The sequence below is a fragment of the Cervus elaphus genome, chromosome 9, assembly GCF_910594005.1.
Source record: "Cervus elaphus chromosome 9, mCerEla1.1, whole genome shotgun sequence".
NCBI lineage: Eukaryota > Metazoa > Chordata > Mammalia > Artiodactyla > Cervidae > Cervus > Cervus elaphus.
This window is the reverse complement of record NC_057823.1, coordinates 44004587-44023086: the sequence shown is the minus strand read 5'-3', so window position 1 is coordinate 44023086 and position 18500 is coordinate 44004587. Positions and strand designations below refer to the sequence as shown.

At 39.5% G+C, this 18500-nt stretch overlaps 1 protein-coding gene across 1 annotated transcript; it reads right to left on the bottom strand.

Annotated features, from left to right (window-relative positions):
- Positions 1-3016: 3016 nt before the first annotated feature.
- Positions 3017-3952, bottom strand: LOC122700982 (olfactory receptor 2M2-like). Its single transcript, XM_043914002.1, has one exon. It carries the CDS (start codon positions 3950-3952, stop codon positions 3017-3019), a length of 936 nt encoding a protein of 311 aa, XP_043769937.1.
- Between the last annotated feature and the right edge of the window lie 14548 nt (positions 3953-18500).

Genomic DNA, 18500 nt, shown 5'->3' with positions numbered 1-18500 from the left:
ATTAAAAAGCAGAGACATCACTTTGCTGACAAAGGTCCATACAGTTAAGTTTGGTTCAGTTCAGTCTCTCAGTCATGCCCGACTCTTTGTAACCCCATGGACTGCAGCACGTCAGGCTTCCCTGTCCATCACCAACTCCCAGAGCTTGCTCAAACTCATGTTCATCGAGTCAGTGATGCCATCCAGCCATCTCATCCCCTGTCATCCCCTTCTCCTCCTCCTTTCAATTTTTCCCAGCATCAGGGTCTTTTCCAAAGAGTCAGTTCTTCGGATCAGGTGGCCAAAGTATTGGAGCTTCAGCTTCAGCATCAGTCCTTCCAATGAATATTCAGGGTTGATTTCCTTTAGGATTGACTGGTTTGATCTCCTTGCTGTCCAAGGGACTCTCAAGAGTCTTCTCCAGCACCACAGTTCAAAAGCATAAGTTCTTTGGCACTCAACTTTCTTTATAGTCCAACTGTCACATCCGTACATGACTGGAAAAACTATAGTTTTGACTATATGAAACTTTGTCGGTAAAATAATGTCTCTGCTTTTTAATATGCTGTCTAGGTTGGTCATAGCTTTACTTCCAAGGAGCAAGCATCTTTTGATTTTATGGCTGCAGTCAACATCTGTAGTGAATTTGGAGCCCAAGAAGAGAAAATCTGTCAGTTTTCATTGTATCCCCATCTATTTGCCATTAAGTGATGGGAATGGACGCTGTGATCTTTGCTTTTTGAACGTTGAGTTTTAAGCCAGCTTTTTCACTCTCCTCTTTCACTTTCATCAAGAGGCTCTTTAGTTCTTCTTCACTTTCTGCCATAAGGGTGGTGTCATCTGCGTATCTGAGGTTATTGATATTTCTCCCTGCAATTTTGATTCCAGCTTGTGCTTCATCCAGTCTGTGCATGATGTACTTTGGATATAAGTTAAATAAGCAAGGTGACAATATACAGCCTTGACATACTCCTTTCCCAATTTGGAACCAGTATACTGTGCCATGTCTGGTTCTAACTTGCTTCTTGACCTGCATACAGATTTCTCAGGAGGCAAGTAAGGTGGTCTGGTATTCCTATCTCTTTAAGAATTTTCCACAGTTAGCTGTTATCCACACAGTCAAAGGCTTTAGCATAGCCAGTGAAGAAGAAGTAGATGTTTTTCTGGAATTCTTTTGCTTTTTCTATGACCCAAAGGATGTTGGTAATTTGATCTCTGGTTCCTCTGCCTTTTCTAAATCCAGCTTGAACATCTGGAATTTCTTGGTTCATGTAAGCTATGATTTTTCCAGAACTCTTGTATGGATGTGAGAGTTAGACCATAAAGAAGTCTGAGAGCCAAAGAATTGATGCTTTCAAACTGTGATGCTGGTGGTGACTCCTGAGAGTCCCTTGGACAGCAAGGAGATTAAACCAGTCAATCCTAAAGGATATCAACCCTGAATATTCAATGGAAGAATTGATGTTGAAGCTGAAGCTCCAATACTTTGGCCATGTGATGGGAAGAGCTAACTCATTAGAAAAGACCCTGCTGGGATAGATTGAAGGCAAGAGGAGAAGGGGGTGACAGAGGATAAGATAGTTGGACGGGATCACTGACTCAATGGACATGAGTTTGAGCAAACTCTGTGAGATAGTAAAGGACAGGAAGCCTGGTGTGCTGCAGTTCATAGGTTGCAAAGAGTTGGACACAACCTAGCTACTGAACAACAAAATTAAAAATGAGAACAATCCTCCAGCTTCTCATTCTCTCCTTCTCCACCTCCCCCATTCATTAAAACAAAAAGTAAAACTGAGCTCTGAGGTTCACTACAAGTGATATGGTTTTACCTCATCATATTTAGTTTGAGAAATAAAATCCATTTCTAACTTCATATGGTAATACTTGTTAACCACTAGATTTGTGGAGAACACTAACCAAGCAAGAAGATAAAATGAAGAGGAAGGAACCTAAATATATTATCCTTGTGGAGACTCTAGTATCTTTCATTAAACTATGAGAACCCAGAATTTAGCATATCTATAATGTGTGACCATCAGAAGAAACCCAAGAAATGTAGTCCATTAAATACCTCTGTTTTGTTCTCCATAAAATGAGTCTAGTAATTCTTTTAATTTATATTTCATTTGAACGTACTTGTTTGACTAATTGCACTCATGGAGTGTCTCTATCTCAGAATCCATTGGAGGTTATTCTTTGAGTAGGCAATAACCCTGACTTAGAAATACCAATAGCTCACTGCTGTGAATGGCAAGTGTGGCAGCAGCCTACTCCCTGCTCTTTGCGTCCCTTTTCACATCTGCTTTCTCATAAAGTATTGTTCTTCAAACTTGGACAAATTCTTTTATTAGTTTTCTGTTCTATAGAAACAAAAGGCTGGGCTACAATCTCCCAGGAAATCTGGCAATATGAGAAGCACATTCTCATGACTAGTTCTTAGCATGGGTTGGCTCAAAAATCTGTCATTCCTAGTTTTACTTTTGAGAATCTTCTCAGGAATGAATAGGCCACAGGCCATTTTGCAGGAATTCACACATCTACCAAAAATTGGACTGGATCACTAAAAAGCCCAGAGTGACTTGATATTGTAAAATTTCAATATTTACTACTAAACAAGCATCCTTATGCCCATTTTTGGAGTATGAACTTCAAAATTTACTGTCAAAAGAGTATGAACAAGATATTGAAACTGATGCATCCTCCAACAGTGTCACAGAATCTTAGAATAGGATCAGGGACCTTTTAGATCTGGAAATTACCATCAAGGCTGAATGAATTCCTTAATTGGCACAAATAAGAGAATTTCCTTATATAGCTTTTCATATAGTTGTCAAATATCCACGCCAGGGTCATGCCCAGGTATCCATATTCTCAGATTTGTTCTGCCAAGTTATGAGCCAAAGTATAGGAAATACTTTAAGGGATAAATATTTACCTCTTAGATACTGTAAGTATAGAGATGTGGCTTGTCATCTATTTTGTGGTTCCAGAGTTTCTGTAGATGTGGCAGACTATTTACAGAATGAAGATAGACTTTCTAACTCAAAATGAATCTTCTGTTCATTGCTTTTCTCAGAGCACCCAGTACCTCCTTGTTCCTCAGACTGTAAATGAGAGGGTTGAGCATGGGGGTGAAGATGGTATTAATCATGGAGAGTATTTCATCCTGCTCTGAAGTGTGAAAGGAGTGGGGAGTCATGTAGATGATCATGGCCGGCCCATAGTAGAGGCTCACTACAGCCAAATGAGAGGAGCATACAGTCAGGGCTTTCCTCCTGCCCTCTGGTGAATTCATATGGAGGACTGTGAGGAAGATGAGCATGTAGGAAGCCATGATGAGCCCTAATGGAAGAAGAACAAATACAATGCAGATGACAGACACCGCCATCTCATAGAGGGAAGTGTCTTCACAAGAGAGCTTTAGGACAGCAGGCATCTCACAGAAGAAGTGGTGGATCACCCTGGATCCACAGAAGGGGAAATGCATGGTGTAGATGGTATTGAAGAGGGAATTTAGGGCACCTCCACCCCAGGATACTAGAACCATCTGCAGGCAGACTCTTGGGTTCATGATGACTGTGTATCTCAGGGGGTTGCAAATGGCCACATAGCGGTCATAAGACATAAGGGTTAAAAGGAGACACTCACCACCCCCGAGGGCAAAGAAAAAGAAAATCTGGGTGCCACAGGCAACTTTTGAGATGTTTTTCTTCCCAGAGAAAAAGTTGATAGCCATTTTTGGAACTGTGGTAGAAATTAAGGCCAAGTCAATGAGAGAGAGATGGCTGAGCAGTATATACATGGGGGTGTGGAGGTGGGAGTCCACCAAAATCAAGAGGATTAAGATGGCATTGCCAGTGAAGGCAATGATGTAGACCAGAAGAATGGAGCTGATGAGGACGCTGATATACTGCAGCTCTGGGAAAAGTCCCAGGAGAAAGAAATCAGTCAAGGTTTCATTCTTTCCATCCATGTTCCAATCTCCAGACTAGAACTAGAGGGTATAGAGGAAACAAAATTTTAAAAGTGCAATTCTGTTGAAGCCCTGCCTACCTTTTATTTTTGTTATGACTTTATTGAAAACACTCTCTTTGAAGATCCTTCAGTGCAAAGAAAGAAAAAAGATAAAAAATATTTAACAGCTGGGTTAAAGGTATCTTATTAGAAAAGAAGCTCTCTTTTCAGGAAAATACCCTTGGTTATGAGCGGCTGAAGGATGGAATATCTAAAAACTTTGGCTGCACCACTAACATGAATTTGTGGTTGATATCAACATGAACAGATCAGAGGAGGTGGGTCAAAAAGAACTGACTGGATTCTTTAAAGGATACTGACCGGTGAGAAATCCCCAGGGTTAGGAGAGCCAAATATTTTTAAAATAATAAGAAAGCATATGATTCATGTTAATATTGTTATGTGGGTGTGCTTCTGGTATTTAAGCATCTTTTATTGTCCTTAAACTTAGGGCAGTCTGTTATGCAAGTAGCTTTTTGTTGGAGGCATCTGTGAAGTGAAAGAACAGGGCAGGAGTAGTATCTAGCAAGGGCTGTTGTGAAACAAGAAGGAAATGCATGCATGGATTGACAACATAAATCAGGTAATGAATGAAAGACAGAAGCCACAATTCAGAACTGGAGGTACTCAGCTGCTTTCTAAACCTTCAATCACAGGAGTCTATAGACATTTGAGGAGATGCTAGGGCTTGCTAGGGCTTCCTTTTGCATATACATTTGAGTCAATTTTATTTAAATTTGAAAGGTCATAGTAACCTCAGCATTCTCACATGCTTTGCACATAAGAGAATGGCATTTGTCAATTTACTTAAACGAGATGTGAAAATGTTTCTCTGTGGAAAAATAGGAAGTGTTTTAAGCCCATCTGCACTCACATAGTTTCAGAAATATCTTCTTCAAAGTAAGGGTAAATAGCCTTCACAGGTAATCGCTTCAAGCACAGTGAAAGTATAAATTGCTCAGTCATGTTCCTTTCTTTGTGACCCCGTGAACTGTAGCCAGCCAGGCTCCTCTGTCCATGGAATTCTTCAGGCAAAAATACTGGAGTGCTGAGCTTAGGGCCAAAAAAAAAAAAATAAAAAAAAATAAAAAAATAAATACTGAAGTGGGTTGCCATTCTCTTCTCCAGGGGATCTTCTTGACGCAGGGATCAAACCCGGGTTTCCTGCATTGCAGGCAGATTCTTCACCATCTGAGCCACCTTGTTAGATATTCTTAATCATATTTAATAAAGGAAAACTGAACAAATTTTCTAATTAAATGCACTGTTTTGAATTGGGCACACAGGTGGCTCAAAAGCATATCACGCTGATATACTGATGAATTGTTTGACCAGTGCATCTTAAGATGTAATTTGACCACCTTTAAAGGGCCCTACACTTTCTAATTTGGTTCAGCCTCCACCACTTCTTATCTTAGCTCTAGACACATCACTCTTTTTAAAAATATGTTTGATAAAGATACATAAGTTTGCAACTCAAGATTTATAAATTTCAAGATATCTAGACGACTAGGTAAAAAAAAAAATTCAGTTCATAAAATTGGGTAAATTTTGACCACATGGAAGGCCTCTTGTATGTATTCAGAACCATTTGGATGAGTGAATTTATGCTCTCATGACTCTGATTGTAAATTTGGAGCTTTCCATAGATAATATGAGATGAAATGGAAAACCTAACTTTTGGACTTCTTCACAAACCTGGGATGATGAAATAGAGATGTGAAGGGCTGGTCTCTTGTATTTTTTCCCATCTCTGTCCTTCCCTTCCCTGACCTCACAGGCTATTCTTGGGTGCCAACAGTCAGTTCTTTGTACAATGCTTCTCTTCAGAGACATTCATTCTCGCTATGTCTCTCTAGCCTTCAGGATTTGGATGAGACATTTCTGTCTCTAGAGTGGGAGTTGATGAGTTAATTCCCTCTAAGATCAATTCCACTTTCAAAGTACATTATATGCTGATGTGGGAAAAAGCTTTTGAGTCCTCTACAGAGGATGTTTTTAAAATAAAAACTTGCCTTTGAATCTTAAACACCAACTGGTATTGCAGTTCTCAGGTAGAGCTGCTGCTGCTGCTAAGTTGCTTCAGTCATGTCCGACTCTGTGCGACGCTATAGACGGCAGCCCACCAGGCTCCTCTGTCCACAGGATTCTCTAGGCAAGAACACTGGACTGGGTTGCCATTTCCTTCTCCATCTTAGGTAGAGAGGCAGTCTTAAATGACTGATGCAGTTTTGGCACTATTCATCAACACATTTACTATCAGGGTTCTCATAAAAACTTTTTACATTTGAATAATAGGCATTTTGGTTATTTGTTCATATGTCTGCTACTTGTCCCCAGTTTGTGAGACATTTGACTTCCTCATTAATTTTCTTAACCTTCACTGTTAAAACATAGTGCCTGGCATACAAGACTACTTAATATAGTGGAACGAAGATAAGAAAGGAAGAGGGAAGGGGGAGACAAAGAAGCATACAAGGAAACCCATTAGGATTAATGTCTCCTGGGAATCCCAACAGAATTGTCTTATGTAAGTAACAATGTGTTACTTTCTTCTTGAGTGGTTAAATGTGGAGGGCCATCTATGAGGAAATTTACTCTTATTTTCTCAGAACATAAGCATAAATTGGCATTAAATGAGGCATGATTGGTGGATACTGGAATGCACGAGGAGGGTCTGCTATCTAATCTTCCTTGGAGGCTGATTTTCTTTTGACTTGGATGGTTCAGGTTTCATCTAGCCTGATTCCCTTCATGAACAAGATGATGCCAGAATTATACTGTTTTTTACCAAAACTTGAAAAGAATAAATGTGTGTATGTGCTCAGTCTTGTCCGATTCTTTGTGATTCCATGGACAGTAGGCCACCAGGCTTCTCTGTCCATGGAGTTTTCCAGGCAAGAGTACTCGAGTGGGTTGCAATTTCCTACCCCAGGGGATCTTCCTGATCCAGGGATTGAACCTACATCTCTTGTGTCTCCCGCGTTGGCAGGCAGATTCTTTTCCATTGAAATAATTAATTTTAAATTTTCAAATAAATTCCTGGACAGGAACAAAGGCCAACACACAAGACAGATAATAAGAGCTGAAACAGTGATAGTAAATGCGACTTAAGTCTTAACTATGAGCAGGCCACAGTTTTAACTACTTTGCACTTACTAATTGCTCTCCCAGTGTGCTAGATGTTATTTTGCAAATAGGAGATTCCAGCATAGACATTACCTCACATGCCTAAGATCAAATGATAAACAGCACAGAGCCTTGATTTGGAGCAAGTACTCCCAGAGTCCATGTGCAGTCTCTTACCTGTGGATGACTACCATAGCCATGCTCTTCCCTCCTTTGTCCCTCCTGTTCGGGCTGTTCAACCTCTTCAGCCCCCAGTGTACCCAGGACCACACATAGACAATCCTGTTCCCCTGTCTCACCTTAACTGAGAACCACATCAGGAATGCAGCATCTGGGGTGATGTTGAAGGAGGGAGATGGAGGAAGAGTAAAAGGACATGGCCCAGTGGCCCTTTCTCTGTTACCCCCAATGCTTGTCTTCAGCCCAGGCCCTGCTTACAGGTAAGGCCACTAGCCTCAATTCAGCTCTTCACTTCTTCCATCTAAAACCACTGGCCCTACTCAGATTATGTGTCTAGGATTCCCTAACTGTAGATTTCAGGGCTGGTGAAGATGAAACATTTGTTAACTGCTGAAGGGAGGTATAGTTAATGCACCTTGAAGAAATGACCTGGACATTGACTTTACATCATGCTGGGCAAACATCAGATTATTAGTCCCAACATACCAGGCAATAGATAAACCTCCTACGCTCAGTCATCACTGACCTTGGAAAAATTGGCTTACCCCAAGGGAATTAGATCTATTCTTTGTGTTTAGATTCATCCATGTGATTGGCTTGATCTTCATGGAGGAAAACACAGCCCAACCAATGGAGGACACATTGCAGTGGGCTGTGATCTGCCAGGACACGAGAAATAAGTACAAGACAGTGCATCTGTCAGGGGAAATGCCTGATGAAATCAATGTCTGCCATTATGTAACTGCTTTGGGGACTCCCTCAGGTCTTAGCCATTGGGGAATCTGCCATAAAACTTTAATTAATTCTATTCCCTGAGAGTTACTTGAATTTCTTCCAGATTCCAGAGTAACTGTCTGATCAGTTAGGAGAGACTTTAGAATGCACACAGGAAAAATAGAAGGTGTACAAATATCTGCTTGAGTTTCTGCCTTCACTTCTTTTGGATACATATCCAGAAGTAAAATTTCTGGCTCATATGGTAATTCTATGTTTAATTTTTTGAAGAATTTCTATACTATGTTCTACAGCAGCTGGACCATTTTATATTCCCAAAAGAAATGCACAGTATTTCAATTTCTCCACAATCTTGCCAGCATTTATTTTCAGTGTGTGCATAAGTGTGTGTTTGTGTGTGTGTTTTACCATGGTCATTGTAATTGGTGTGAACTAGCATCTAATTGTGGTTTAATTTGAGTTTCCCTAAAGAATTGTGACATTTACACCTTGCATATATCAGGCATCCATCTGTCTTGGAATTCCTAGCTTTCAGAACTGTGAGGCTGGAGAAGGCAATGGCAACCCACTTCAGTACTCTTGCCTAGACAGGCCAATGGACGGAGGAGCCTGGTAGGCTGCAGTCCATGGGGTCGCCAAGAGTTGGACATGACTTAGCGACTTCATTTTCACTCATTGGAGAAGGAAATGGCAACCCACTCCAGTGTTCTTGTCTGGAGAATCCCAGGGACTGCAGAGCCTGATGAGCTGCCGTCTATGGGGTCGCACAGGGTCGGACATGACTGAAGCGACTTAGCAGCAGCGGCAGCGGCAGCGACAGCAGAACTGTGAGGAATAAATCTTTGTTCTTTATAAGTCACCAAGTTTATGGTATTCTGTTTTACGATGTATACTAAAACAACACCTTGTCAGATAAATGACTTGCAGATATTTTTTTTTTTCTGTTTTGAGCATTGTATTTTCTTTTCTGAGCTTTGAATGGTATGATCATTTTAACAATATTATGTCTTCCAATTCAAGACCATTGTTGCTGCTGCTGCTAAGTCACGTCAGTCGTGTCCAACTCTGTGTGACCCCGTAGACGGCAGCCCACAAGACCATTAGATATCATTCAATTTCTTTGAATCATCTTGAATTTCCTTCATTAATGTTTCAGTTTTCAGAGTATAAGTCTTCTATTTATTTGATTAACTGTATTCTTAGGGTTGCTTTTTTTCATGCAACTTTAAATGGGATTTTTAAAAAACTTTCTCTTTCTGATATTTCATTATTATTATATAGGAACACAACAGAATTTTGTATTTTGATCTCACATCATGCGACTTTACTGAATTCCTTGATTAGTTCTTTAGGGTTCTCTATATAAAGTATCATGGCATCTGCATCCAGTGACAGTTTTATCTCTTTGTTTCCAATTTGAATAACATTTATTTGTCTTCCTTATCTGATTTCTGTGGCTACGAGTTCCAACACTATGTTAAAGAAAAGTGGTGAGAGTGAGCATCTTTGTCTTGTTCCTATATTTATTAGGAAAGATTTCAGTTTTTCAAAGTTTATTATGTTAACTGTGGGTTTGTCACAAATGGCTTTTATTATATTGGCATATGACCCCTTCTATCACTTCATTGCAAATAGATGGGGAAAAAGTAGAAACAGGGACAGATTTTATTTTCTTGGGTTCCAAAATCACTGCAGATGGTCACTGCAGCCATGAAATTAAAAGATGCTTGCTCCTTGAAATAAAAGCTTTGACAAACTGAGATGGCATGTTAGAAAGCAGAGGCATCACTTTGCTGACAAAGGTCCATAAAGTCAAAGCTATGGTTTCTCCAGTGGTCATGTATGGATGTGAGATTTGGACCATAAAGAAAGCTGAGCACTGAAGAATTAATGCTTTTGAACTGTAGTGCTGGAGAAGACTCTTGAGAGTCCCTTGAACAGCAAGGATATCAAACCAGTCCATCCTAAAGGCTATCAACCCTGAATATTCATTGGAAGGACTGATGCTGAAGCTCCAATACTTTGGCCACATGACGCAAAGTGCCGATTCACTGGAAAAGACCCTGATGCTGGGAAAAATTGAGGGCAAGAGGAGAAGAGGGTGACAGAGGATGAGATGGTTGGGTGGCATAACTGACTCAATGGACATGAGTTTGAGCAAACTCAGGGAGATAGCGAAAGACAAGGAAACTTGGTGTGCTGCAGTTCATGGGGTCACAGAGAGTCAGACACGACTTGGCGACTGAACAATAACAATGACCTGTATATACCCACTTTCATGTGAGTTTTTATCATGAATGTTAACTTTTGTCAAGTGCTGTTTTTGTATTTTTGAGGTAATCATGTGGTTTTTGTCCTTTTGTTGATGTGGTGTATCACATAGATTTAATTTGTTTATATTGAACCATTGTGTGACCCTGGAATGAATTCAACTTGACATGGTATTGATCCTTTTAATGTATTGTTGGATTTGGTTTGCTAATATTTTGAGAATTAAAAAAATTAATTAATTAATTGTAATTGGGGGCTAATTACTTTACAATACTGTAGTGGTTTTTGCCATACATTGACATGAATCAGCTATGGGTATACATGTGTTCTCCATGCTGAACCCCTTCCCCCCTCCCTCCCCATCCCATCCCTCTGGGTCATCCCAGTGGACCAGCCCTGAGTACCCTGTCTCATGCATTGAACCTGGACTGGTGATCTATTTCACATATGGTAATAGACATGTTTCAATGCTATTCTCTTATATCATCCCACCCTCGCCTTCTCCCACAGAGTCCAAAAGTCTGTTCTTTACATCTGTGTCTCTTTTGCTGTCTCTCATACATGGTCATTGTTACCATCTTTCTAAATTCCATATGTATGCATTAATATACTGTATTAGTGTTTTTTGTTCTGACTTACTTCACTCTGTATAACAGGCTCCAGTTTCATCCACCTCATTAGAACTGATTCAAATGCATTCTTTTTAATAGCTGAGTAATATTCCATCATGTATATGTACAACAGCTTTCTTATCCATTCGTCTGCCAATGGACATCTAGGTTGCTTCCATGTCCTAGTTATTGTAGACGGTGCTGCAATGAACATTGGGGTACACGTGTCTCTTTCAATTCTGGCTTCCACAGTGTGTATGCTCAGCAGTGGGATTGCTGGGTTATATGGCAGCTCTATTTCCAGTTTTTTAAGGAATCTCCACACTGTTCTACATAGTGGCTGTACTAGTTTGTATTCACACCAACAGTGTAAGAGGGTTCCGTTTTTTCCACACCCTCTCCAGCATTTATTGTTTGTAGACTTTTTGATAGCAGCCATTCTGACCAGAGTGAGATGGTCCCTCACTGTGGTTCTGATTTGTATTTCTCTGATAGTGAGTGATGTTGAGCATCTTTTCATGTGTTTGTTAGCCATCTGTATGTCTTCTTTGGCCCATTTTTTGATTGGGTCATATATTTTTCTGGAATTGAGCTGCAGGAGCTGCTTATATATTTCTGAGATTAATTCTTTGTCAGTTGCTTTGTTTGCTATTATTTTCTCCCATTCTGAAGGCTGTTCTTTCACCTTTCTTATAGTTTCCTTTGTTGTGCAAAAGCTTTTAAGTTTAATTAGGTCCCGTTTGTTTATTTTTGCTTATATTTCCATTAGTCTGGGAGGTGGGTCATAAGGGATCCTGCTGTGATTTATGTCAGAGAGTGTTTTGCCTATGTTTTCCTCTAGGAATTTTATAGAATTTTTGCATTTGTATTCATCAAAGATACTGTCCTATAATTTTCTATTTTTGTTTTTGGTAATACTAGTACTTTGTCTGGTTCAGGTATAAGGGTAATGGTGGCCTTGTAGAATGAATTTAGGACTATTCTCTCTTCAGTATTTTGTAATAGCTTGAGCAGGATAGGTATAGTTCTTTTTTATACACTTAGTAGAATTTCTCTGTAAAGCCTTTCAGTCCTAGACTTCTGCTTGCTTGGAGGTTTATGTTGTCATTTATTTAATATTTTTAAATACAAGCTCAATTTCACTAATAATCAGTCTGTTCATATTGTCTGTATCTTAACTCAGTCTTGACAAACTGAATATTTCTTGAAATTTGTGCATTTCTTCTAAGCTGCCCAATTTATTGGCATATAATTTATGATCTATCTTAGAGAAGTTTCCATATATACTTGAAACGAGTGTGTATTCTGCTGTTTTTGAAATCAATGTTCTATGTTCTGTAGATGTCAGCTAACAGCAGCTGGTTAGGTTCAATTGCATCATTTTAAGACCACTCACTGTTGTCTTGTTGATTTTCCATCTGGGTCTGTCCACTGATGTCAGTGAGGTGTTAGTCTTCTACTATTATGATATTACCATCAATTTCTCGATTAATGTCTCTTAGTGTTTGCTTCATGTGTTTATGTGATCCTGTATTGGGTGTGTATATGTTAATGAGTGCCGTGTTCGTTTCTTGCATGGATCCTTTTATCAAGATATTTTATAATACCTTTTTTTGTCTTTTGTTGTAATCTTTGTTTTAAAGTTCGTTTTGTCTGATATGAATATTTCTATTCCCACTTTCTTGTCATTTCTGTTTGTACGATATATCTTTTTCCATCCCCTACCTTCCAGCCTCTGTGTTTATTTTTTTGCCCTGAAAAGAGTCTCCTGTGGTCTATTGAAGGTTTTTTTTTAATCCAATCAACCACCCTACATCTTTTGATTGGAGGATTTAGTTCATTGACATTTCTTTTAGGATAGTTTTACTATTACTGAATTCTTTTAGTTTTTGCTTGTCTGAGAAGTTATTTATCTCTTCTCCTAAATGGTAATCTTGCTGAGTAGAGTATCCAAATTTCAGATTTTTGTGGTTTTTTCTTTTTTTTTTGTTTCTTTTAGCACTTTGACTATGTCATGTCACTCTTTTCTGGTCTTCATAGTTTCTGCAGAGAAATCAACTGATAGCCTTATGGGGATTTCCTTGTATGTGACTCTTTGCTTTTCTCTTTCTGCCTTCAGAAAACTCTTTTTACTTTTAACTTTTGCCATCTTAATTATTATATGTCTTGATGTGCTGTTTAGGTTCATCTTATTTGGAATTCTCTGTGCTTCCTGTATTTGGATATCTGATTGCTTCTTTAGGTTTAGGAAGTTTTCAGCCATAATTTCTTCAAATACATTTTCAATACCCTTCTTTCTCTTCTCTTTCAGGGATCTCTGATCTGAATGTTGGCATGTTTAATGTTATTACATAGATCACATATATTGGTTTCATTTTTAAAAATTTGTTCCTCTGTCTGCTGCTCTAATGAGGTGATTTCCATTAATCTACTTACATATCACTTGTGTGTTCTTCTATGTCATTTAGTTTTCTATTCATTGCTTCTAGAGTGCTTTTTATCTCAGATGTTGAATTATCTATTTTTGCTTGGCTCTTTTTAATTTTTAAATTTTCATTGGTAATTCTGTCTTTTTTAAAATTATTCATTTTATATTTTCAATTTTTAATTGAAGGATAATTGCTTTACAATATTTTGTTGGTTTCTGCCATAGGTCAACATGAATCAGCCATAGATGTACATATGTCTCCTCCCTTTTGAACCTCTCTCCCACATCCCACCCCTCGAAATTGTCACAGAGCCCTGGTTTGAGTTTCCTGAATTATACAGAAAATTCCCAGTGGCTGTATATTTAACTGGAAGAAAATTGCTTTATGATGTTGTTTCGGTTTATGACATACAACAACATGACTCAGCTCATACTCTTGAGCTTCCTTGCTCTCCCCTCATCCCGACCCTCTAAGGTCATCACAGAGTGCTAGACTGGGCTCCCTGTGTTATATAGCAACTTCTTACCAGCTGTCTGTTTTACACATCATTGTATATATATCAATGCTACTTTCTCCATTTGTTCCACTCTCTCCTTCCTCCACTGTGTCCACAAGTCTGTTCTCTATAGCTTTTCCATTCCTTCCCTGCAAATACATTCATCAATGCCATTTTCTAGATTTCATATTATGTGTTAATATATGACATTTGTTTTTCTCTTTCTGACTTACTTCACTCTGTATAACAGGCTGTAGGTTTATCCACCTCACTAGAACTGACTCAAATTCATTCCTTTTTAATGGCTGAGTAATATTGCACTGAATATATGTACTACATATTCTTTATCTATTCATCTGTTGATGGACATCTAGGTTGGCAACCCACTTCAGTACTCTTACCTGGAGAATCCCAGGGATGGTGGAGCCTGGTGGGCTGTCGTCTATGGGGTTACACAGAGTTGGACACGACTGAAGCGACTTAGCAGCAGCAGCAGGTTGCTTCTGTGTCCTGGCTACTGTAAATAATGCTGCAGTGAAAATTTGGGTACATGTGCCTTTTATAATTGTAGTTGGGTCTTCTTTATACTTTCTAGGTCCTTGTTAAAATGGTCAGTGTTTAGATCAATTCTCTCTCCTGGTTCAGTTAATATTTTTTATTACCAATCAAATAAAATTCTTTCCCTGTTACATTGCTTATTGTTTCATTATTTTCATGACTTTTGTCTTGCACTTTTGATTGAAAATAAAAAAGTAACTGGCTTTTTGTTTTACTCAACTTTCTCTGTCTCTATGAATTTAGGAGAAATAGTTGCTTATTGTGATCTTGAAGGGGTGTTCTTATGTGGGAGCCTTCCTATGTAGAATGTTTGCCCGACACCTTTAGTGGGAAGGCTAGGTTTGATATGGATTCTAGTCATGACTTTCCCGAGAGTGTGGTGATGGTTATCACCTTGGTAGATGTATGGCTGATGATGGAGAAATTAGAACTTGTGCAGGGCGTGTGGGAGAACTTCCTCTCTGCTTAGCAGCAATCACCACCCTTTTGGGAGTAGTGTCTGCTCTCCAGTTGCTGGAACAGAAGCTCCGTGTGTTGGGCTTGAGTTGACTGTGTTTTCTTTGTGTGTTTTTCCTTCTCTCTCTACTGGGTCCTTTGCCCCAAAGGAGGAGGGTGCTGAAGTACGTGGAACTCACGTGCTTACAGAGATCTGATGCACTACTTGTGTAGGTGCGTGCAGCTTCACTCAGTCACAGCCCACCGTCACCTCTTTTACCTGTTGTGGCTGCTCTAGATCCAGTGCTAATTCTTATGTGGCGCGGATATGACTGCAGTGGTGAGAGGACCTCAGTTCTTATCTTTTTTGAAGAAAGAATTCTTCGAAGAGACCAAGATCAGAGTTTATTGGAAGATGGCTTGCAAGAAGCAGTTTATTTAGGTCAGAAGCAAAATCTACCTACTTGAAGATGAAGAGCAACGAGAGGTGGATGAGAGGTATTCAATAGAGGTAGCTTAGGCTGTTAATAAGGGGTTAATCTTCAGGGGTTGAGATAGTCACCCTCATCTAAACCCCAGGAGATTAACCCCATAGTCACCCCATGAGGGTGATTATGATCAACCTCCCCTATGATCATGTCATCTACAATTCCTTATTTGGACTTGCACAAGGAACCATTCCAAATACCTAAGTGAAACTCATGGGGGAAGGGAGTTATAATTGCAGTGCTAATGATATTACAATGTGAGCAACGTTACTAGAGGGTGACTTGAGACCAACCTGTGCACATGTGTTGGGCTGGGAAATCTTGACCACAAAAATGGGGAAGCTGTGGTGGTCTGCCTCTGTTTTTCATTCAATCATCAGCAGTTTATGCATTTTTATTTGCGCATGTTCCATAGTTTTTAAAGTTAGTTTCTTGCTCAGATGCTAAAAAGTTTGTTTTGGATGCTATTCCTCTATGCCGTATGCCCTCATTAAGTGCAAAGCCAGGAGGCGTCTTTGCCTCCTGCCCAATGCCTATGAATGAGGAGGCTGGCTTTGGGTCTGGCCCTGTCTTTCCTGCCTCAGGTGGGGCTGGAGTGTTTGCTCTGCTTGGGTTGGAGCACATAGCACAACAGTCATGGGTAATCCAGCAGCCACACTAGTCAGAAGTGTGGCTGCTTTGGGGGCATTATTTGAATAAGCTCCAACAATGGCTACTGTTGCCCCACCTGGGCTTCACCCTGGGCTCCCAGATCCCCTCTGTGCCCCTTGACAAAGTCTTTTCCCAGGTCCTGTCCACCCTAGTTCCAGTGCCAAGCTGTGGCATGAATTGAGTGGTGCCTGAATGTTTGCTTGACTCAGACTGGGTAGTGTGGCAAGGCAGCTTCTAGTGAAGACCTCTTTGCATCCTGCCAGCCCCTTGCCTAGAGGCAAGACAGCACCTGCATACTCCTCATGAGTTGAATCTAGGCTCCTCCAGCCTTTGTATCTGTCCCAGTTGTTCTTCAAGCAGACATGGGATGGCTTGTCTCCTATGTGTAGGACCCCAGGACTGGGACACCCAGTCTGTGACACAACTTTCTCACTCCCCATGGAAAATGTCCACCTGTGCCCTTTTCCATTTAGTCCCTTCCTAGGGGCACAATTCCCAACCCAGTACTTTTCTTCCTGTCCTACCCAATTACTTGTGGATCTTTCTTACAACCTTGGTTGTGTAGGAGTCTTCCTGCCAGTTTCCATATGGCTTTCCATGAGAATTGCTTCATATGTATGTGTATTTTTGATGTTTGTGGAAAGTGTTGAGCTCCACATCCTCTTATTCCACCATCTTGATCTCTCTCTGCCTTTTTAAAAATCCACTTTCTTAATCTACTCCTTTTGATTGAGGATTTTAATATAGTTACTTTTAATGAAATTAATTATAGCTAAGACCGTGTTATTACTATGTTGTCATTTGTTATCTATATATCTTATAGCTTTCCTTTTTACCTCTTCTTTCCTACCTGACTGTCTTTAAGTTTAGTTGACTTTTTCTATAGTGACATGTTTTAATTTACTTTTTTTTGTGTATTCTTTTTTTTGGTATATTTTTGTATATTTAGATATTTGGTGGTTTTTATGAGGATGCGTCAGAGAAGGCAATGGCATCCCACTCCAGTACTCTTGCCTGGAAAATCCCATGGATGGAGGAACCTGGTAGGCTGCGGTCCACGGGGTCGCTAAGAGTTGGACACAACTGAGAGACTTCACTTTCACTTTTCACTTTCATGCATTGGAGAAGAAAATGGCAACCCACTCCAGTGTTCTTGCCTGCAGAATCCCAGGGACAGGGAAGCCTGGTGGGTTGCCGTCTATGGGGTCGCACAGAGTCGGTCACGATTGAAGTGATTTAGCAGCAGCAGCAGCAGCATGAGTATGCATATAACATCCTAACACTTAACATTCTAAGTTAAAAAACAAATTAACTTTTATTGCATGCAATATGTCTGGCCTTTTATACTCTCTCTCCCTACCTTATGTAACTGATGTCACATATCACATATTACTGATGTCACTTATTATGACCTTAGATTTTCAGTTATGTTCCTCTGTTCTTAATTTCTCATCCCAGATGTCCCTGTTTCTGCATTCCCTGCAACCTGATATCTATGCCACCATACCTGTCAGCATTTGCAGTCAGCCAAGAGAGAAATCAGTCCTTCAGGTTGTCTTCCGACAAGTGAGGAAATTGTAAGGAAGTGCTGCTCTTTTCCTTCTCTCCCAATGAAGGAACTTGGAATCAGGGTCTTTCTGGGTGTACTGTGCCATACTTGGGACAGGATAGGGAAATGGTGAGCATAAACACCATAAAATTTCCTACCACTTTATGTGGTTTATTTTCAGGCATTTATTTGGTTGTTTTGCTTTCTAACTTTCTTCTGGTTCTCAGAAACTACTTTGGTTCCAATGCTGCTTATTTAGTATTTTCATGGGTGAATGGGGTCCTGGATCTTCCTCATCTGTCACCCTGTTAACATCACACATTATTTGCTCATTGTTTGTGTGTGTATGTTTATTACAAGCATGTACATATATTTAAGGTTATAGAATGAGTTCTTCAGAAAACTTGGACGGTTTCTACTAAATGGCCCGCAAGATTCACTTCCATTGGAGCACAATCAGAAATAATTATATAGGTTTATTAAAATTTGAGTTTTTGCCCTATATATCCATTTTAAAAATTATGCTAGGGAAATATTTGGCAAAAATGAAAAAAAAATAAGCATACTCTCATTATAGTTCAGACACAATAAGGCACAACAGTAAATACAACATTAAGCAATGGGGCAGAGTAACTAAATTAGAGTTAAATCCATTCTGTAGAATATTGGACATCACTGAAAATGATAATTAACAAGAATAAATCCTAACATTCTCATTGTGATCCTTGTGATTAATTATTCCATAAACTTCTGTTTAAAAAATGCTATTTATTGTAAAGATCACACCCCACTTCCACAACAAGATTAACATTTGAATTAGTATTTTTCAGTAAGGATGCTGTTTTTTTCATAAGTAAAAAAGGATTTTCTTGTAACTTGCTAAGAAATATTAAAAATTACGGAAATGCAGGTGCAAGGAGGTGAATTGATTTATCTGAAGTCACACCGTTAGTCAAGCAATTTAAGATTTTAATA

Bases quoted from the DNA above. Each gene is read 5' to 3' on its own strand.
- LOC122700982 (XM_043914002.1), bottom strand. From the start codon at position 3,952: ATGGATGGAAAGAATGAAACCTTGACTGATTTCTTTCTCCTGGGACTT.